This window comes from Bombus pyrosoma, linkage group LG13, assembly GCF_014825855.1.
Source record: "Bombus pyrosoma isolate SC7728 linkage group LG13, ASM1482585v1, whole genome shotgun sequence".
Classification (NCBI taxonomy): Eukaryota; Metazoa; Arthropoda; class Insecta; order Hymenoptera; family Apidae; genus Bombus; species Bombus pyrosoma.
This window is the reverse complement of record NC_057782.1, coordinates 5,984,087-6,006,163: the sequence shown is the minus strand read 5'-3', so window position 1 is coordinate 6,006,163 and position 22,077 is coordinate 5,984,087. Positions and strand designations below refer to the sequence as shown.

At 36.2% G+C, this 22,077-nt stretch overlaps 2 protein-coding genes across 7 annotated transcripts in view; one reads left to right on the top strand and one right to left on the bottom strand.

Moving 5' to 3' along the window:
• The window catches only part of LOC122574401 (heterogeneous nuclear ribonucleoprotein 27C-like), a 30,833-nt gene extending 27,809 nt beyond the window's left edge, over nt 1-3,024 (top strand). For 2 of the 3 annotated variants that reach the window (XM_043741953.1, XM_043741949.1), the window contains one exon: nt 83-1,488. In XM_043741953.1, coding sequence (XP_043597888.1) covers nt 83-222 — 140 coding nt within the window. In that variant the 3' untranslated portion in view covers nt 223-1,488. The other variant, XM_043741952.1, reaches the window with a different exon arrangement.
• Nucleotides 3,025-3,235: 211 nt separating this feature from the next.
• LOC122574400 (ankyrin repeat and death domain-containing protein 1A-like) lies at nt 3,236-22,030 on the bottom strand. Of its 4 annotated transcripts, none has more exons than XM_043741944.1 (14): nt 21,882-22,030; nt 11,510-11,670; nt 10,707-10,810; nt 9,759-9,857; nt 9,380-9,478; nt 8,732-8,938; nt 7,333-7,530; nt 7,166-7,264; nt 7,004-7,102; nt 6,827-6,925; nt 5,702-5,797; nt 4,787-5,021; nt 4,423-4,563; nt 3,236-4,344 (listed from the first exon to the last, which is right to left on the bottom strand). In XM_043741944.1, exons 2-14 carry the CDS (start codon nt 11,601-11,603, stop codon nt 4,259-4,261), a joined length of 1,656 nt encoding a protein of 551 aa, XP_043597879.1. In that variant the 5' UTR covers nt 11,604-11,670; nt 21,882-22,030; the 3' UTR covers nt 3,236-4,258. The 4 variants fall into 4 exon arrangements, with proteins under 4 accessions (XP_043597879.1, XP_043597881.1, XP_043597880.1 ...); XM_043741946.1 differs by having other exon boundaries at nt 4,423-4,551; XM_043741945.1 differs by lacking the exon at nt 21,882-22,030 and adding an exon at nt 11,847-13,059.
• Nucleotides 22,031-22,077: the final 47 nt, after the last annotated feature.

The following is a 22,077-nucleotide window of genomic DNA, read 5'->3' as shown; positions in this document are numbered from 1 at the left end:
TGTCTCTACCGGTCTTTCCTTGATTACAATCCTGGATCGCGTCCTGGCACACGTACTACGTTTATTTATACGATTCTAACAGGCACCGAATACGGACCTCCGAGACTAGGAAGCGTTTCTCCTGCCCCAGGAACCAACGGCAACAACGGTGGCGGTGGACCCAAAAGGGGTCACACAGGATCCTCATCCAGCTCCAACAATTACCATCCCTATCGTCGCTAGAGATGGACCGAAAAACGAATTGGTTTCTCGCCGTGTTACGCGATGTTCCGCTTCTTTTTTTCATCTTAATCACCGATCGACTGCCGCATCATACATGTCGCGCTTACACGACACTTGCATATCACACGTGTAAATCTTCGTTTGTGTGTGCGTGTATGAGTGAGCATGCATGACAACGATGATCATAATAGAGCAAAAGAGACGAAGATGATTTTTGTATAGCTTTTTTAAGTCGACGAGAGAGGCATCTCTCGAACAACGGTTTCAGAGCAATGGCAGAATTATGGTTACGCTTTTTGTAAGAATGGAACGCAGAATGGTCGTTCTTTTGCTGTTCTCATTACGACTTGAGTCGGAAGAGGAGCGAAAAAAGATCTCAAGGACTATCATCGAGAAATTGTACGTTTGGAGAGTATTCATGGACCGAAGGATAGAAGTTCTCTGAAGATGTGACGAGAGATCATTAGAAGAAGACAAGTTGCCAGTTGTGGAAGAGCATTAAGGACCAATTATTATACACGATCAGGAAACACCAGTTCCAAACTCAACGCGAAGAAGTTTTTCCCAGCATTGTACTATAAACTATATATATATATTTATATATACATATACATACATACTTTTACGATTGCTTTTAAAGAGATAAAATTACTTTCGGCCAGGCTGTGTAGATCAAGCTGTCGAATTAATCATTTACTTCTTATTTTCTATGGGAAAATTCGTACATGAAAACCTCGGTCAGATCAGAATTTTTGTTTCGCGAATATAAAGAAAGATGTGGTAAGGAAACTGGAATCTTATTAAGAAGGTTAGAGGCATCAACGTTAACTGGTTCATCCAAAACGGTTTTAGGTATTGTAAGATTTAGATGTAAGCATTTTTATCGTATCGATCCATTGAAATCTTCGTCTTAGAATTAGCTACAAGAAGCGATCAAGTACTTTAGAAACGTGACTTATCAGTTTATCTGATTGCCTTTCTCTTTTTTTCATACCCACCCCCTTTATTTGGTTAATTCGTAAGAAACGTTAAAATAGGAAATTACCTCGAATCTGTGATCAAATTAAACAGTAGTTAATATTTCTTTGAATTATATCGCGACGTAACATTTTATGAGAAAAGACGTACAGAATAAGCTGATAGCAATTTTGTTCACTTTTTTAATTTAATAGTTTCGACCGGCGAATAAAACAAACAAACAAACAAAAAATAAATTCGTTTCAAAACTCGACAAGAAACCTAATCCTTTGTTTTTTTCAATTTCTGCCGTAGGAAGTTTATTTCCTAGACGTCCTGTTCATTTTACTGACTGGATGACGCGAGGCTTGTGGACTTGAGGTAAAAGAACCGGAAACACGCGTTTAGTCGCGGTCACCGCTTAACGGGCCGTGAGAATTAAAAGGGATGTTTTGCATATTAATTTAAATAATCAAACTGGTCCTTTATCCTAAATTCAATCTTCCATCTCCTATATATTTTATGTTTCCATTTGTTTCTTGCGTTTTACGTTTGTACTCTTCCATTTGTTGTGTCTGTTGTATAGTTGTTTGCGTATTAATTTGGTACCCACTTCTTTCTTCCGCTTTGAGAGTCGAAGAATTATATAAATATGCATATATATTATTATATATCGAACGAACGAAACATGAATTATTCTGTGCGTAACGCACATTGTAATAAGAGCAGCAACTCCAATCCTCGCGAATTCCTCGGTAATTATTCATATATATTCGGATTAGAAAGGTTTCGTGCGTTACGATGAAAAGAGAATGGAGGTAAAGAAAGAGTATATATTTTTCACGGTTCGAGAATAAGAATATAGAGAACGAAAGTATGCACGAAAGCGGCAGAGGAGTGGAAACGATATAAAAAATGCGTAGATGTGTTACGTATCTGCGTTTTGTGCGAGCCAATAGCTTCGTCCATATTTAGAATAATGTGTAATTTAAAAATATTAAACTAAGTAGACCTCATTATTTACGTAAGTGCAGTTAACAATGGATATTTGTATTTATTAATTGTACATGCCTATGAGACTAAGTATAACGTATATTTTCGTACATCCGGGAAGTTGTTACGATAAAGGGCGTTAAAAAAAGCGTAGAAACACGTGTGAACGTTTCCCTCGATATGTCAGTGTTCTTTTCCCAGATGGAAGAAATAAAAGACAAAGAATGAAAATAAAGATGCTAAACGCCATTGTGTTTCTCGTCACCAGTACGCACGTATTTTTTCGCAATGGTATGAGACATACATCATCACTTTTTTCGTATGTAAGCGTTCGAACGCAAAGAATAAATAGTTATCAGAAAGGCTGACATTCTACGGAGGTGTGAAAATCGACAGAATCACGAAGCTATAGTGATTCTTATTGTATTAATAATTAATTATTGATAGCACTTAAATGTAATGTTAAGAGTTAGAAAGCCTGGCGTGAATTTATATCCCTATTTAATATACGATTTGTATAATTCTGGGTACGATATACGATTATGATAATCAATTGCCGTTGATGGCACTCGAGCCTTGTTTATACCATCACCGCTGATAGCTATTATAAATTAGTAATGAAATAATAATAATAATAATAATAATAATAATAATATGATGATGATGATGATGATGATGATGATGATGATGATGATGATGATGATGATGATGATGATGATGATGATAGATATATCGTTTATAATATTTTGTTATATATTGCGAAGATGGAAACAACAAGAAATGCATTCTTTTATAGTATAGAAACAAATGAATATTCCGTATGGATTAATAAACATTCACATTTTAATAGAATACTCTGTTTAGGCTACTCCAGATACACCATTGTCCTGATAAGTATCCTGCCAATTTTCCTGATAACCACCTTACACTGCCTAACATCCTTATCATCCCCCGCTGCAAGTTATCATTTTCAAGATCAACAATTCAAGGACTAGGATCGATTCAAGGTAAGATATTTTAATTTTTATATATATTTTATTTGAAGATTTATGGAATATCGAAATTTTGTCAGTATATTTTCACGGAATTTTATTATACCGAGGTATTGATGCCTGGAACTATCGCATAAAATGACGGATTTCAGTTTCTTTCGTAAAGAGGTTATTAAGAAATTGTATTTTTAAAGTTATTATTTCTAAAATTAGAATTTCAATTATAATTCTAAAGTTATTGTTGAAATTCTAGTTTTCAATATTTGAAATATTGAGAAATATAAATCAGATTTTCTTCCTTTCTAACGGATAATTCTGTTAAGTATTGTTTCATAATTGGGCGGGATATAGTGGTTTAAAAATAGTTTACTATAGACTATTAATCAGGCATTTATTTAATTGTACGTAATACTCGGATATGTAGATTGTCTTCCTCGAATTATACAATGATTGAAAGTTTCGTGATAATTTTCTTCCTCTACTCTCTATGCATTTCTTTTATCACATCGAAAGCCCTGTATAATTTTTTTGTTTTTTCGCGCTTATTCTAGAAGTATTTACGTATTACGCTGACGTATTTACAGTAGAAATTTGGAATAGGATTTTCGAACAACGGGATGAATATATTGAACGAAAGATAAAATGAAATAGGACGGCTTCGGACGTCGATCATTTCTTTAACTAACAAATGAAAATGAAAGTTACAACACTGCTGAATTGTTCGAATTTTCTAAAAATATATACAAAGTATCAACATTAAAATATCTAGACTCGAAAATTTGTACATTTGCGCGATGATATGAATTTGTTCCATTTCATTTGAAAGATTCAAATCAGATTTCCCGATATATCGAAAGCTTTCGTTGATTCGCAGAACTTATTTTCGTTTCGTTGATCTTCGAATGCTAAACGACAATTTCACTATGATACACGTTTCTATATTGAAACATACCGTAAAAAAGGTAAGATCAGCGTTTCTACAGATATGCCACATAGTGAGTATCGCTAAAATTTTCTACCGAAGATCCTTCAAATTCTCCTAATTTCTGTCCTTTGTAACTTTCTTCTCATTCAAGCAGAATCATCAATTATCTTTAAGTGATCGAGCATTTATGACATCGTTGTTTGTTCATTTTCTCTTTCCCGTCTTTCTCTTGATCCATGTGCTTACGAACGGATTCTATAATTATTTTAACGATAGTTGTTTTTTTTTCGTTGCAAAGTAAATATATTAGCAATTTTGTAATAAATCTCTTACCAGCGACAGACTTTTTGTCTACTGCAAACAAAGCGTCGCAAAGCTCTTTCCCTATGGAGATTTCAGGATTCAATCCCGACGCCCAGATCATCAACATTCGGAACCCGTGTTCCTTGTAACTCGAAGGACCTATAAGAGGAGCTTTATCGTCCTTTTCGTAAGGCTGTTCTCGGTTTACGGAGGCAACATCGAGGATCAAAATATTTTCGTAAATTACAATTTATCGCTAAATCATCTAATCGTCTTTATCATTCGAGAACCATTTATTTTAAGAAATGAACTTTATACCTCGATGACTCTTTGCAATCTTCGCGTTTTCGACTTGAAATTATCTTATAAGATATGTATAAAGTAATTATTTTACCAGTGTATTGATGCTCGATTGCTCGAATCTGATCGTTTGTGAACGCCCAATGCAACGCCAATTTTTTCCAATCCTCGGGACCTAACTGTTTGTATGCCAACTTCCATAAAATCGATCGAATATGCTCCGAAAAGGCGCCATTGTTACTGGTAATGCTTCCACCCCTCGATCCTTCTCGCCATCTTCTTCTAGCTGGCGTTAGATCACGAATTTCTTTGTCGGATGTTGAATCCTCCTGAAAAAATCCCTGTCTGTCACCTTTATCTGCTGTAAAATTTGATCCTTCTACAGGTTGTTTATTCTTTATGAGCCAAATTGAGGTGTAAAAATTACGTAAACGTAACATTATTGACGAACGTTGATAAAGTGTAGCATTGTTTTATCAAGGTAGATACTTTAGATGTTTTACTATACACATCATACACACAAGAAGAATTTCTATAATGTGAAAGTAAATAGATTATTACAGTAGCATAGAGACATTTCAAGACTGAAGCTTTATAAAATTCTAAGATCTAGATGGAAGAGGAGATAGCGACAATAAAAATATTAAATGAATCCTTGGAATTGTTTGTCAGAGTCGCACATAAGAATTTCCATGATTTTGAAAAAGAATAGAAATGCTTCACATTTTGAATTGCATAATATCGTGAGATTCGAATGAAGAATTAGTTGCAAGAAAATACCAAACGAATCGTCAGAATTTTTTCTCTCATCATTGATATTAGAAAGCGAGATTCAACGATGCAAATTAATTGGAAAGGTATATGCAAACGAAGTGCTACGTTAATACGCCGCTTCTTAATGAGTTGACACAAAAGTCTCGAGTCGTGGACTGAATAATAATTGTGAACCAAGGGAATATAATATTCTGCAAATTTTACGTCACCTTAATGGAACGTTTAAACCACCTACCGGTGTGGGATAGTCCAATCTCGCGGTTTTAATTATCATGTCGACGATTGCCGTGAAACTGCCTCTTGCCGCGATGTAAAGCGGTGTCCTGCCGCTCTGTGAACATCCGAGCAACTTCGTTTTAACTTTATTAACTTTATTAAGTTCACAAATGCCACAGCGGTGTCGATGTCAAGTTGGAGTACTCTCGAATTGAAGGATATCATGCACGCTGCCCTGCCTGTGCAAACTTTGTTCAAGGAAGGTAGCCTTGTTGACTATGTTAGCTCGTCACATTCGTGTTAAACCGGGGTTAACATACTCGGTACAAAGAGACGCCTACATTGATTGTGTTGGGTCGACATGCCACACCGTTGCGAGAAATTTTCCCGATGGAATAACCCCGGTATTATTTTACAAACGAAGTTTAGTGCTTGGAAATGGAAATGGACGTCGAGTACATTACGACACGTCCGGGACCACGTTCGTGGTTGCAGGTAGTAAAACCGCGATACACTTGTGCAACTAAGTTTCCACCGTAACGTTGATTTTACCAGTTGTACCAGTTTCAGCTATTTCGGTAATTTCACGTCAGATATACGAATATTTCAACAGTTACCGTGGAAAGCTTTTATGTAATATTACATGGTTTATAGGAAACGTTTTGAAACTTCGTCAGGTTTGTAACGTGATACGACTGTTATGGTTATATTCGTACAATTTGAAACAAATCCGAAAACGTAGATAGAAAAGAGGAAATATTTGCTGCAATCATATATTTAGCAAAAAATTAGTATAGCATAAACAAACGTCTTAAACATGTAATACACGTAAAAGATGGAGTAACTGAATATTGAAGATTGTTAATAGAATGGTTAATTGTACGTTTAAATACTTTTGTGCGTAATATATATTTCCACTGAATTTATATTTTTAGATCGGATTCAAACTATGCCAATATAGTAACGACAGTCGCGTCTCGTTACAGCGCTAACAAAATTTTGAAATGTTTCCTACTACACACATGATGATGTATTCGTAAAAAGTATCTACTAGTTTTCGAATCTTTTCCTGAACCTATTTATATCATTTTGGAAAAGCAAATAAAGAACGAAACTACCAAAAGCTAATAGTATCGATATTTACCTGTTCCCTTTGTTCGATATTCGCACCTGCTGCTAGCAGCAGTTCGCAAATATCCGTGTGTCCCATCTCTGCGGCGATGTGAATCGGCGATTGTAATCTCTGAAACAGATAGAATCGAATCGTGTCACGAGCGAATGTGTAAAAATGCGTTTCATCCACGAACACTGTCGTACGCACCGAATTTAAGCAATTTAGATCGACGCCTTTATTGATCAGTATCTCGACCGTTTCTACTTCGTTGTTCTGACAGGCCAAATGCAAAGGCGTGTTTCCATGCTGCAAACCGATTCCCGGTGATGGATGATTATTGAATATCGATCACACGTATCTTAAGTATACCTTGGATTGTTTGTTGAGTGCTGCCCCATGGTGAATCATTGAATCTAATATCCCTTTGCAACCCTGACTGGCAGCCACGTGAAGCGGAGTAAAGCCCATCTATAAAAAGAACAATCGAATACGTTCGTTGATTAGTAAGATGATAACGAAGTTAAAACGTTATTTACTTCGTCGGTTAATTCAGTGTTCGCCCCGGCTCTCAATAGCAATTGAGCTATAGCCGTGTGCCTCGTTCTCGTGGCCACGTGAAGGCACGTGTTGCCTTCATTGTCCTGAGCATCCACCTTAGCTCCCAGTCCTATTAAAACTTCCACGGCTTCCAGATGTTCTTCCGCGCAGGCACAATGTATAGGCGTCTGGCCTTTCTGTAAATCAACGTGAAATTGTTAACTTTGTCACGCAAGATTATGTTTTGAAGAGTTTCCAGTTTCTTATGTGATTTAGTTCCGGATAAAAATTAGTGCATCTCAGAGGGCAGTTTATTTTTAGTACAAATAGCTAGAAAAACATATTTTCTACAATTAAGAAAAGATTCAGGTGTGAAAGAATTAAATGATATGTTATGAAAAATGTTACCATTGTTATTGAGTTTATTTAAGTTCGAATATTCCTGCAGTTTTCTGTTCAAATTTTGCAATTTTTCCGGATTACTGAAAAGATCAAACGTTTTCATTCAAAGAAGAAGATACTTATAAAGGGAAAGGTCACGAATGAGTCGTCATGATCGAATGTATGATAGCTGGAAGTGGAAAGCCGGAAGCATCGTCAAAACGATGCAAGTTCTATAAAATTCCCTCAAAGGACTGTAGTTAGATTCATGCTGCTGTACGTTGCACTCTCTCCTTCGGGGATTTCACTTGTCTTCGCGATAAGAAGGCAATATAGCTAATGCCGGAGACCTAGTTTCGTAGTATCTAAATCGAGAGACACAGAGGTAAAGAGAGAAAACGGGCACTAGTCTCCGTATAAATTGAAGTTTCTTGCCACCTCTGCATCCGTTCGTGTGCAAATATTTACATTCTCCTATCAATTTAGGGTGGATTAATATCTTACGAGACACATTGAATAAACTGCTTTCGAGAAACTGGGTATATAACCTGTCATTCTGGGGACCAAGTTGAGAAAAGAAGTTGCGAGTACTTCTTGCTCATGAAATTTAAAGCAATGCAAGGTAACAAAATGAGAATAACGGAAAGTTACGAAAAGCAACAACGGAAACTTTAGATTTTACATTTACAAATATTTGGAACTTTAAATCTAAACTTTTTTATTTAAAAGTTTGCGTATTAAAAAATACACCTTAATCTCGTGGTTTCTTTTCAAGCTGAACTCATTTCTGTTCAGAGTTACGAAACAAGAAAAAAAAAAAAGAAAAAGAAAAGAACACAAAGTAACGAGAAGCAATCTTTTAATTTCAAATTTTCACGCGCTTGAAATTTTTGGACTTTTAAATCTATTATTTTATTGAAAGATCAGAGTTCCCATTACCTGCATCATCGACTTCTCTTCCAGTTCAACTCACATTTTTCCCGGTTAAAGAAAATAACGAAATATGATAGCTCTTACTTTATCCACGGCATTCAGTTCGATTCTTGGCACATTGGTAAGCGCGGTTATCATACTTGGGTGACCGGCACAGGCTGCATGATGAAGAGCCGTCGCACCGGTACAGTCGGTTGCATCTCCGTTCAACGATTCCACTGCCTCAGCAAGGTAGTCGACGACGCGAACGTTGTTGCCCCGAGCAGCACACATTAAGAGAGTATATTGCTTCTGTAACAGAGTAGTAGTTACGCATACTACTTTACTAAATGAACGTCATCGCAATGTTGGCCTCGTTGCAACGCCAGCATATAAATCTTTTATCGGACCGTATTGTTATTGAATCAAACGAACTGAAACATGTTCGAAAAGGAAAGCTCCTTTAGAAATAATCTTGAACGGTTTCTTTAAGAATTTCCGAGAACAGTGAAGGGCTTTCTTTGAAAGATAAGGTCACGTTCAAAGCTTCTATCGTAAGAAATACTCTATAAGAAAGGTTCGTGACTCGATTTATGATCCTATACGAGAACGATGCATGAAATCGTAGACGTACACTTATATCAACTTAAATTTTCTTTTTTTACGAAATTGCAGTCGGTTCGAAAGATTCAAATTGATTCGATTCCGATGTTTTTATTTAGTATCAATCTATCGGTATAATTATCGATATACCTTGTTTACCGCTGACACATTCGCTCCGGCGTTGATTAACATTTTAACAGCGTCCCTGTGTCCATATCGCGCAGCCATGTGTAACGGGCGCATGCCGAACTTGAAACATGGCAAATGGAATTTAATTACGTTATGTCAATTTTATATAAAATTTGTTCAGATTCCAGCTACTGGTTTTCTGACATTCGATAAAATTCTCTCCAAATATAGAAAATGAAAGCGTATATGTAAAATAATTAACGTTTGAACGAAACGACGAGAAACACTCGTAATAATGTTCGAATCGTCGTCTGTTCATTTGTTCTGACAATTATTCTGGTTTAGTTCAATTTTATTTGAAGCAAATATCTCAATGATAATATTTTCACTGCGATATTACCTTGTCTCTGGCCTCGATGTCGCATTTCGCTTGTATCAACATCTCTATGATCTCCGTGTTCCCCCTGGATGCTGCCCAATGAATTGGCGCCCGACCGTACTAAACAATCATTTTCCAGTGCAAACATACGAGTATCGTGCGTGTTTCTAGCGTTTCGGTCGATATTAAATTAACGCTATTAGTCACTAGAGACTCGTCTTGTATTAGATCGGCGCAAAAATTTATTTCGTTTTATAAGAAAATAATCGATGCACAACATTTTGTAAAAGGATAGAAACTCTTCGAACAATCTAATATTTTCGTTCCCGATCACTTTTCATGCGAATAGTTCCGTTGAATACGACGTAAGATAAATATAATTAATTTTCATGTAGGGAACGCGATGTTCGTTCCTTCGTCGCGTGCTGTTCAAATACCAACGTGAGCTCTCGAAGAGTCGGAAGAAATATGTAAACACGTTAAAGCGAAATATTTCGTACTCAGTCAGACGTTTGATTCGAATTCAAATTTCATTGCATTAATATTCGATGCGAGAAGATTGAAATAGTTCGTAAGCAACGACGAAATTGGGAAAACGATAAGTTTCCTTAATTAAATCCTTAATGTTTCGCTAATGGAGCCTCTAGTAGTAATGCCTCGTATGTAGTCAGACACGTGCCCTTACATCCACTTACATCTCCGCCATTACCACGAACGCATCATGTTATCTGTTTTCGACAGCGCAGTGGGTTTTGCACAGCATTAGCGTTAACGAAGTGGCACAAAGCGAAAAATTTTATTTGCAACCGTATTATTTTTCGACTCTATTCCGGGAAATTCGATTTTTGTGTCGGAAATTGATTCGACGTAAACTGTGATTCGATTGCAGCGGATTTCTTTCAATCCTTTCATATTCACCCGTTTGAGATTTGTTGGATTTATCATGTAGCTTGTTCTTTTCCCACTTACATTGTTCCTGGAATCGACGTCCACGGGCTCTTTGAGCACTTTGCGAACGGTGTCCGCTTCATTTTTTATCACAGCCTCGTATAATAGAAGATCGTTCTTAAGTACTGGTAAACAGAAATTTTCAATGAGCTTCTTTCATTATAAATATTAAAAACAAAGTTAGTTAAAAACCTGCGCTGCTAAATATTCTATTTTCACCTTCCTAACCTTTTATCTTTTTTTCTCGATACAATAAACCTCCTATCTACATTTTATTTTATATTAGGTTGTTCGGAAGATTTATAGCGAAAGTTAAAAAAGATTTAATTAGAATTAGACGTTTTGCCATCTATAACTTTTTGAATCTTCTCCTGAAATATTTTTCATCTTTTTCGATAAAGAATTCCTTCGAACAGCTGTTTACATGTTTCTAGATAGAATATTTAATATCTTGTCTACATATCTATTTTGTTGATTAACTTTGGCCGTTTTTCCTTAATTCTGCTTAGTATTCAATAAAGTGTAGTATTCGTTTGAACATTTCATTATTTAATAAAAAATTATAATAAACGTGCTACGAACTTTTCGAACATCCCAATATTTTCTTCCAAAGAGATTTCTAAACATTTTGTCTTTAAAAAAAATGGTTCTCATATCAGACTCGAGAGCAATGAAAGACGCTGTATCCTAATCTCTCGAAATTTGTTCGTTTACTCAAACTGATGACATAAAAGGACGAGAATTTATTATTTTCGAGTTTAGATCGGATGGAGAACAGGAAAATTTCTTGAGGATATCGCATTCTCGTTTTCTCCGATACTTACTCCTAGCAGTCTTTTGGTTCAACACTTCCCCTTCGATCGCCTCGTTGATATTCAGGGGCGATGGTGTCTTCGTCATTTCTTCTTTGTCCACCATGTTTTGTTATTTTCTCGCGTCTCTGTTCGGTCTACATGTTGGCTCTCATCCCGTGTACTTATTAAATCTGAAATTTAAAATTGAACACGAACGTGCTTCGTTTTCTCGTTATTTCCAGCCTGCACTAACAGGCTATGAATTATAAAACATTTTACGCGGAATTACGTAATAGAACGGAAATAACAAGTTTTTCAAGTCTCGTTTGTATTTAATGTGAAATTATGCAAACGAAAGTTTTCGTACACGTTCCAATTTTATCATGCAGTTCATTAGCAAAATTTATTTGCATCGGATTTTGTGTAACGCCTCCGGTTATTAGTCTATTGATTTCGCCCTGGAGTTCATATTTTTTCTGATGCTACTTTGACCTTTTATTAACTATAATGCCACGAATTTATTAATCCGTGAAACCTACACTGAAAGCAATTCGACCAACCTGCTGTTATTAATAGTCGGAAGTTTCCATTTGTATCGAAATTCGGCGCATGCCTGGCAGGCTGCTCGACGAACACAAATGAAATAAATATACGCATATTTGCGGTTTCGCTTTAGTATGCTATTTCAAGGATGGCGTATGTATTTACTAATTTGCATCAATGACTTGACTCACTGACTATACACGAATTAACGTCGTTATTATGTGGGGAATCCGTTGCTCAATTTCGAAACGACGTCGGCAAGAGGTTCAATAGCGGTGTTCATGGAACAGCTATGGTTCTCTAACAGGTGTTTGAGATCACAATTAAAACGCGTAACGCCATAGAGATAGACGGTTAGTAAGTGGAAGTGGAACGTATGAAAATTTCATCGCTAATTTTACTTCGTCGATTTCACTCACGGCTTAATTAGAATGTACAAGTTGCAACAACGAAGCTCGTATCGATCTGTTTTTCTAATGTTCTATTCATCAACCTAATAACAATATTATCCTCCCACGTCAACCAAAATCAAAAGTTACGATGTTGTAGGTATCGATCCGGTCGAGCAACCACTAAAAACTCTATCTTAGGCGTGGAATAATGTAAAGGAAGATACAAAATCCTGTAACGTCCGTACATGTCGTCGTCAGTCTAACTGCAAATACTTTATTTATAAGATTCACAACTTTTTCACTCACGTTTATTGGTTATACATGTTTTTCCTTTCACAAGTAACCATTTCAATGTTATCCGTTTGGCGATACGTATCTTGTATTCTGTAATTTTTCTCAAAATCACTCAGGTGGATCTCATGAAATCAATGCATGCAAGGTTCTCGTGTTGCAGACGTCAAGAGGCGAAAGTATATCGCGGCTCGAGATGAGAAAGGAGAAACCCCCTTTCAAAATATGTAAATACAAAACATTCCTCTCACGGACGAACGCAGTTGTTTGTTCGTTCCGTTTCACGTTTTCTGCGAGAGGCATCATCGAGTCAGTTTCATGGACACGAACAGGGAAAATATATGAAAACACAACGTGTTTTGCGAACTAGTTTTTTTCTTTCTTTTTCTTTATTTGCACTTTCCACGATTTATTTTTTTTTTTTTTCGTCGACAGAACGCTTCCCATCGTGTTTTAGTCGCGTTCTATAACTCGCGGGGAATGTTTAACGAGTTGCAGAAGCGACCAGAAAAATGAAATTCTCCAACCGAGAGTTTGATCTGCGACACCTTTATGAAATGCGGACAACGATGTTGAATACGCGGAGAAATTCTGTCAACTGTTTGTTACCGAATTTATTGCGCTGGAAAAGTTTTAATAAGAATCTCCTTTCCGCTTCTGATATTTTTATGTTTACGAAATGCAAGCAGAATCCCAGAGATGGGCTGCACGGTCTAAAAAATGTTACGTGGCAATAAGAGTGGATGCTGTTCCAGAGAAAATTCACAATCGGTTGGAAAGACCAGTTGGATTACTGTAGTTTACATTGTCTTTCTCTCTCACTCTTTCTTCCTTCCACAGATCAAACAATTTTTGCATAATTGCTACGGTAACATGTAATACACTCTTTAATCAAACACGTTTTAATTTCTGAAACGTTTCTACCTTAATAGAATTTTTCAGAAAATTGTTTGCAATGACAGATGTTGGCTATTGTAAATAAAGGACGCCTGGTCAATCTGGATTGAGACGAATGATGATTGTAGTACAGTTTTGATTGCAAACACGAGTCTACATAATTTAATTTTTAGAATATTTTCACTGGGATAAAAAATTCTTTTTATCTTTTTCGCTGCTTGGAACACGGTTGGATTGGTTAATCAGATTATAATTAATAATGGTTTCATGATATTCATCGCAAAAGCGTGTCTTGCACCATTTAAATTCTGTTATATTTCAACTTTAATAGAAATTTTTAAAAAATAATACGTTTGTTATTCGAGACACGAGTGAACTGGTCAATTGGATTCTGATGAATGATGATGTTGACATAATTCTCATTGCAAACGTGACTCTGTATTCGGCGATTACATCGTTGAAATTCAATCGGACGTTAACTATATATATCGTTAATTTATTGCCATCGCATTTAGACGCTTGAAATAGGAGTCGGCGTTTATCTATAGTTCTATTGGATAATATTTCGTGTATAAGATAAATGAAGTTTAATTGTATCATTGATATTTTCGTTTTACGATTTCACGAATGTTCCATTTCCTAAACTCCATGCTCTCATTAGTTGTTAATGATGCGAGTTTGAAATAACCTGGCTAACTCAAATTACTAATGGCAAACGCAACGTAGGAGGATAATCGTTATTTTCGCAGAATTATGCTATTCTACCGCGATTAGTCAATTAATCGCGATATCGATTCCTCTACGATTACCTTTACTAGTCGAGCGTTAATAGGAAGCATCGAAGTTCCTTCGACTGACCTATAAATGGCTAAAACGGTACGTTGTGGACGCACGTATCGGCAGAGACAATCTTGAGAATTAGGATATTTTTCAAGCTTAACTGCAGCTTTCGCTGACTCAACTGAAATATTACATTTCCTGGAGCAGCGAGTTTTAGAAAGATTGGGCAGTAAAGGGATTGACACGAGTCTCTAAATATAAAACATTGTAGCATAGCTAATGGTTTCGATGATACGATTTCCAATATACTTTCATTTAACAGGTTTATAATATTAGCTCGATTAAAAGTTGACAAACGAGGCCGTGGGAAAAAGATTAATATTTGAACGACTGGCTGTACAATTGATGGACAAATTTTTATTGAAAGAGAATACGCGTTTTTCGCCAACTATCCACTCGCTGTATTCCGCAAATTAAATAAACAATGCTGAAAAATAGCCAGAAAAAGAGAGAAAAATAAAAAAAAGAAGATAAAATACAATTTAGTTGTTCTCTGTGACGCGTCTGGTTAATTACGTCAGTTTCTACTCGACGATCAACGCTCGAGATGTCCACCAAGTTTCTTATTCACGTTTTGCTAGTATTTTCCAGATAAATCTTAAAACGTTTTTCATGTATCAAGAACAACTTTAATCGGTTTCCTTCACAGAAAAGTAAAGTTGAGACTAAAATAGCAAAGATGGGGACAATTTTTGAGCGGGAATATATCGCTCGAGCAATTCGTCGATATCTCCCAATTAATGCAACTGAGAGCACCGGCGATCAATTACACTGCTTTTAACCTTTGGTAAATTTTGTCAGCAGTGAATGAAGAGCGTTTATCACGCCGCGTTTGACTCGGCGCGGTGCTACGATAATCTGATGGCACAGTTTTGTAATCCCTATCGAGCCACGACGTTAACGTCGTTACGACATAAATGACAAGCTATTCAAGACCACCGATAATACTGTCGTGAGAATTAAGTAAATAATGATTTCCTGACCATAATTTTATAGAGGGAGTTATAGGTTTTCAAAATATTTCGTACTTTGACAGGTTCAGACAACGTCGTCAATTATGGAAATGGTAATCTAGTAATTATATTTTGATTGATCAATGTATAATATAGTGTTTCCCCGAACATAATGAGATTCCAATAACTCCGCTTCCCTCTCTTTTTATTGTTTCCTACAGATTAAATGTTGTTTGAAATATTAAATAGACCGTTTCGAAATGGCTTCAGCAAAGATTTGCATTAATATGTTGTGCAATATAGCGTCAGTGATGTTTATTTTATTTTGAAACTTCAGGCGATTTCTGCCTTGCATCGATTCAATAATAGATTAGTTTAAAATGATAATACGTTGTAATTATATACACCGGTGTTTCCAATCCCCGTAACATGCCGCGTGAGGTCACACATTTGCACTAATATCTTTCATTAAAAATGACAAATGTTTGCGGAGCGATCGATAAACGCCCCCGCGAATTCAACGCTGACGATACAAAAAGAAGGAAAAATGCGAGAAAGATGAGCGAAAAGCGCTCTACCCATTTCTTATCCGACGGGTCAATGAAGCTGTGTAAAGAAAAGGGCGGCTATTTAGCGCGTGGCTGCAAGATGAGAAGTCAAGTAATTAGCGGTAACCGGCCCCTCTGTTTGCTTTCCTTTCTGTGCAGTTGGCGACAAAAGTGGAGAACGTGCGGGTCAACGGATAAAGAATGACGGTTGACTGTGAGATGACGCCTTTGGTAAAACGACCAGCGCTTTTGTGCTAAAAATAAAGGTCGTCGGTAGGTTGTTACGCGTCAACGATAATCCCTTACTGGACTCTGATCGTATTGTGGATTAACTTGTGTTCCTTCTACTTCGATAAAAATTCGAATTACAGGGTAAAAGTCATCGATGAAACTACGTTTGATATAAACTTTTTTGTTTCGAGATTAAAGACTTAGATTTAGATTGAGATTTAACACACTTATACAAAGGTCCTCTTTTTTTCAAAAGGTTCCTCGCTTGTAATTTACTGTTATCCACTGCTATTAAACTTCAATATCTTCCATATCTGGTTGTTTAAAAAATCCTATACGTTATAATAATAAAAAAGAAAATATATATATTTCCCCTATCATTTTCCTCAAGCTCTTTGTCAATTCTAGATTTACAGTCGAAACAACAGAGTCAGGAGACAACAGACAAACGATAATACCTTGTAACTTATACTTTTTACACTGGTTTCGAGTTTCACAAATATCATTGTGATAGTCGAATCTCGCTATAGTGGTGATGAAATTTCAAGATATTTCGTATAACATATTCAGAAAAGGCTTTTACAATTGTCCGAAGACTTTCGTAAATCACTGTACCAACAGTTTCGAATTGATAAAAAATTTGGTTGAATTTTCGATGTCACCGTTGTTGCTGCAGTGTTGTTGCCTATGTTACCTGCAGACATACGCAACGAGGTATTTGTCACAAGCTAAAAATAAACACAATGCAACCGGCCTGTAGGTTATTTTCTATCCTTCTTCATTTCCCTGGCGTTCGTTTTTCCAATGTACTTTCTGGCATTCGTTGTCTCGATTTTTTCGGGAACAAGAGAAACATTTGCGATTTACTTCAGATAGGTGAATATTCTCTCGATCCTCGAATCGTACGCTCTTTTTGTCCCATGTTCGCAATTTTTCCATTGGTCTCCCGGTTACTTTTATCCGCGGCTTGTTAACGCTCAGTTTGGGATTCGCGCGGTTCACGAGCGAGTAATTACGTGCCGTGATAAAATCGATTTTCAAGGAGGCTCTGGACACGCCGGACTTGGCGCAGTACTTTGAAATTGAAAATAACAAGTTCGTTGAATTGAAAATAACAGGAAGCTCCTCCTTCAACCTAGATCCACTCACGCTAAATATACACGACCACCGGAGATTTCTTTCCAGTTCATGGTGTTATTCCATTAATGTTTTTCAGAGGACAATGTTCTCGATGCCTAATGAACAAATTTTTTATTTTAATTCTATTTTTGATTTTTAACTTGCAACAGATTTTATCCGTTGACGTCATAGCGATCGTTACGCTCGCGGTAGCTATCTCGCGATTTATCTATCACACAGAGAATATCTGCATCTTTTCGAGTCAAAGCGCTTCTCCATTGGCATTGTTACGAAAATCGAATTCACGAATTCCGAAACAGCGCGAATTCATCTATGGAGCTATTACTATAACTGTTTCCAGTTTCCTTAACACTGAAGATCACAAGGAGAAAAATGCAAGCTCACCTCTGTTATTTTTCTGATTGTTAATAATTGTTGGAATAACGTGATCGAAGAACCAGAATAAATCTACAGTATTTTTCAAGAATTAAATAATATTCATTTCTTTGCTACGTTAATTTAACTCGGTTAATAACATGTTTAGGTAACTAAGTGTCTTGGAACTCGATCTTGTTTTAGTTCCTTGCACGAGTATCGATCGAGGATTCGTCAGGAAAAAATAGAAAAAAAGATAAAAAAGAGATAACAGAAAGATATGAAGGAAAGGATGAGCAAGTTGTATTCAGTGGCTCGAATCGTGACAAAAATTTCCATCTCTCAAATGAAACTATTCTCAATCCCGATGCTTTTCAATAGTCATACCGGATGATAATCGTTCTATCAAGGAAAACTGATAATTTCCTGCTTCCATACGCGATTAATTACCATCTGTTAAAGCGACCTCTTATCACGGTGAAAGAGCAGAGCAAAGTTTCTCGATAGAAAGCTTGAACTGGAAGAGAGCGAGCGAGCGAGCGAGAGAGAGAGAGAGAAAGAGAAAGAAAGTTCTATCGGATTCGCCAATAATTTAAACCGAACTTGCGGTAGAATATGTAGGTATTTCTGGCCAGCTGTTTGATATCGGTGCAGTGATATATTCGCGGATACAAAAATGTCTTGCATTTCGATTATCGATTGAAGTTTCCAATAATCTGCTCCCGCGCGCTGATATCACAGCCTCTAATACGCATTTTATTCCTCTTTCTCGTAAAATATTTGGTTGCGCGGAGAAACTCGTGTGATTTCAAGCCAAAACTCGGTTTAGAACGAGTTTAATTCGCGTGATTTTCATACGGCTAGTTTTTTTTAATAAACTGTTCGATCCAATTTATCCTCTTGATCAGTTTTTATGTCAAACTGTATAAATTTGTTCTGCTCCTTCGATAAAATTTTTAGCTGTTTCTGACGTTTCCACTTATCGATTCGTATTTTTTGAAATAATATCTCGCTCTAGAACGAATTTATTCGCATGTTCCTAACGCAGCAAATTTTTTTCATAAATATTTCGATTCGATTCACCCTTTCCATTTGTTTCCGTTTCGAGCTGTATACATTTTATTTCATTCCCTGGCTCTAATTTTTAGTCGGTTCTGACGTTTCCACGAATAACTTTAATATTCATGTTCCTTGAAATAAGAACGAGTTATTTTAAGAGCGCTGATGTCTGATAGTGGAATCATCGGTGTTAAACGGTTTCTCGTATTTTTCTCTCCGAGGAATTATTTCGACGGATTATTTAGGGTTTCTCTCGGTGAGGTTAGTTAATAAGGCGTTAAGTAATCGGTGCTACTTGATATGCGAAAAGCGACCGCTATTAACCCAGATGGTGGAATTCGGGCTAGCATTGAATAGCCATCGATGCACATGCGTTTCACGGATTCAATGAGCATTCAACGAGCCACGCTCGAAACTCGAAACTCGAAACGACGAAAATCACTCAGAGAACTTTTTCTGGACTGCTGCTTTCATTTCCCTGCCACATTCTCTTAGGCTCGCTAACACGAGGAATAAACATCATTCCTATCATTTACTTACCCACTATCTGTTCCATGTTGGAATTTTTTCATATTACAATTTATATGCGTTATTTTCTTCTTTACTATTACTGCTACTATTATCATTTATCGTTCTTCTTTAGGCCATTTTTTTCACAATCGCGTTTTTCTGTTGTTTTTTAAGTTTGAAGAAAATAATAAGAAAGATCGTTGTTGATGTGCATGAATTTTTCTTTTAGTTTCTATTAATAAGTGTTTCTGCTTGTTCGAACAAGAGTAAGATCGGAATATAAAAACTAAAAAACAGTGTACTTAATTGAACGCAATTGTAATTAAGATTAAATCTAAAGTAATCTTGGAGCGTCATGAAAATGTTATATGTTAGGGAAAAAATACGTTTGAATTCTTTGTAGTGTGAGCTGAAAATGTTTCACGGAGAACGATTCATGGCAGTAATATATTTTCCTTAAGGACACAAGATGGAGAAGTATATGAACCATCAGCTTTTTTCCTTTTATACTATCTTCTATCTACACATCCGTTGGATGTGTCGTTAAATGAAACACGAAGCTGATCCCAAAGTTAACATTCACTTCTTTGTTATTTTCACTGCTGCAATGGTTGACAAAAGGATATCACGTCCATCATTTCCTTAAATTTTGAATAAACAGTTTTTATTAAAAAATTGTTCACGTCCATATGATGCCTGGAAATAAATTAAACACAAGGAGCAACGTCTACCTAGGGACTGATCTTTAAATCTATCTCTTCTAAAGCTTAACTGCACTTCGTACACCTCTTTTGTTCTCATCCCCATTTCCTTGTTCGTAAAAAATTTTTATTTACGTAAAGAATTTTTGCTCTCATGCACAAGGAAAAGTCAAATACCCTTTAGGGAGCGTAATTAAAAAGTTAAAAAAAGAAGGGTAAACGTCGTTGATGCAACAAAGTTATCAAATAATCGTGTATTTCATTAATTATACTAGTTGAATGCGCGCGAGTGAAACGCAAAGGTAAGATAAACTCCGCCACACAACTACTGTATTGGTCACGCAATGATTACCCAGGGGTTTAATGATTTTTTTTCCTCCAGTATAACCGACCTGTTGAGGGGAAAGTTCGCCCTACATGCGAGTGGTTACTTGCATCGTGAAAGTAACTTTCTTTGGTTTAACCTATCTTCGCTAACTATCTTACGATATAAAATACTATTAAATAGTACACTGATTGCAACAATTGTTAAATATTTATTATTAATCTGCGAATTTATTTATGCAAATTCATATTTTTATATGGACAACGAAATTGTTGTGTTGTTGTTTGTATAAAAATACAGATATAGTTGGTTCACTATATTTTATGTATCGTTTAAAAATATCCAGATACTCGATTATTTTTAACGAGATGTATTTGGATCACAAAATTGAGAATAAATTAGAAAAAGAGAATATATATAATGGAATACATAAATTTTTAAAAGGCAATATGCAGTAATAAAATTGACGTTTGTAATTGTTGGACTGTGGATATTTCTACAAATTCATATTTTATTAATACAATTGTAGAAACGAAATGTAACCAGAGTTCTGTTATGTTCTCGAGTATTACATATTTGATATTTTTGATATTTTCGTGAAATGCGTATTGTTTACATTTCTGTTGCTCTAAATTTTCAATAAAAGCGTAACCACTCGTCCTAATTCTATTTTCTCGATTATTTATACTCTTTTGTATTTCGAAATATTTTTGCAAAGATATTCCATAAATTTGTTTGAATATGCAGAAGATAATAGTATCTGAATGCCATTTATTGGAACAAAATTTTAACTAGTTCCAGATTCAACGAACTTCTACTTATTGACTCTACTTATTTAAACGCGAACTTCTATTAGACAGGTGAAATGTCACACATAGTACGAAGGATCTGTGAACTTCTACTAGGTAAACTCCAACGACGTGAACTACTTGTCCTCCGATAGAATCAGATACGTGGAATTCTACTCCAATTATATTTATTTCTACACTGCAACACTTTTCTACGGATAAATGGGCAAACATTTATTTATTATTACCCAAAACCATGAAATTCACCCGATTAAGTTTTCCTTCCTCCTTACCACCATATATATTTCAAAAAATTTTTCAAACATAATTTCCGAAAATACATACAAATGTTCAGTTTATTTATTATTATTACTCTAAATGATAGATTTATTCGATGCATTTCAGTTTCCCCTCGTCTCTACTTTTCTGTACATCAAAATATTCGTGAGAAGAACATTCCATAGCTCTCGTCGTACATGAAAACACGAAGAATGCAATGAATTCTTTCGCATAAGCTCGAATAGGTGCGTGGCGGTATTGCGTGGAAGTTCGAAATCGCGGCGGCCACTCGCCAAAGAGTCAGCATGCTAAATGAATAGTGCGGAACTCGCGTCTGTACTCAGGAAGACACTCTGCGGATGCAGTATTCAGCCAGCTTCATTCGCATCGTCACGCCCTTTATCATTGTCTAATTGCGGTGGAAAGCAATGCTCGTACGATTAACACACCCTGTTACCGCGTTTCTTGTATTTCCTCGTACGAACTGTATTTAACCCATGTTTGCATTTATAATTAGGTAAAGAAGTTAATAACTAAAAGAATTTACTCACGCGGTTTCACTCTGTGAAGTGTGTTGCTGATGACGTCGTTGTATTATGACTGCAGATGTTGAAACAGCGGTTGAAGAAGTCAAATGCAGTGGATAGATATCATCGACGTTTCGTTTCAAGTAAGCTGCACGATGTTTATAGCACGAAGGGCGGCATGCTACTGGCCGAATAGTTCCCGTCTCACCCCCAACTCACC

What these genes read in the sequence shown, in the direction of transcription:
- LOC122574400 (XM_043741944.1), bottom strand. Translation starts at nt 11,603, where the DNA reads ATGGTGGACAAAGAAGAAATGACGAAGACACCATCGCCCCTGAATATC. An exon ending in ATCTAAATTGCTTAAATTCG is followed by an intron (nt 6,926 to 7,003) that starts GTGCGTACGACA and finishes TATCTGTTTCAG; the next exon opens with AGATTACAATCGCCGATTCA. An exon ending in GATTGGACTATCCCACACCG is followed by an intron (nt 5,022 to 5,701) that starts GTAGGTGGTTTA and finishes GGATTTTTTCAG; the next exon opens with GAGGATTCAACATCCGACAA.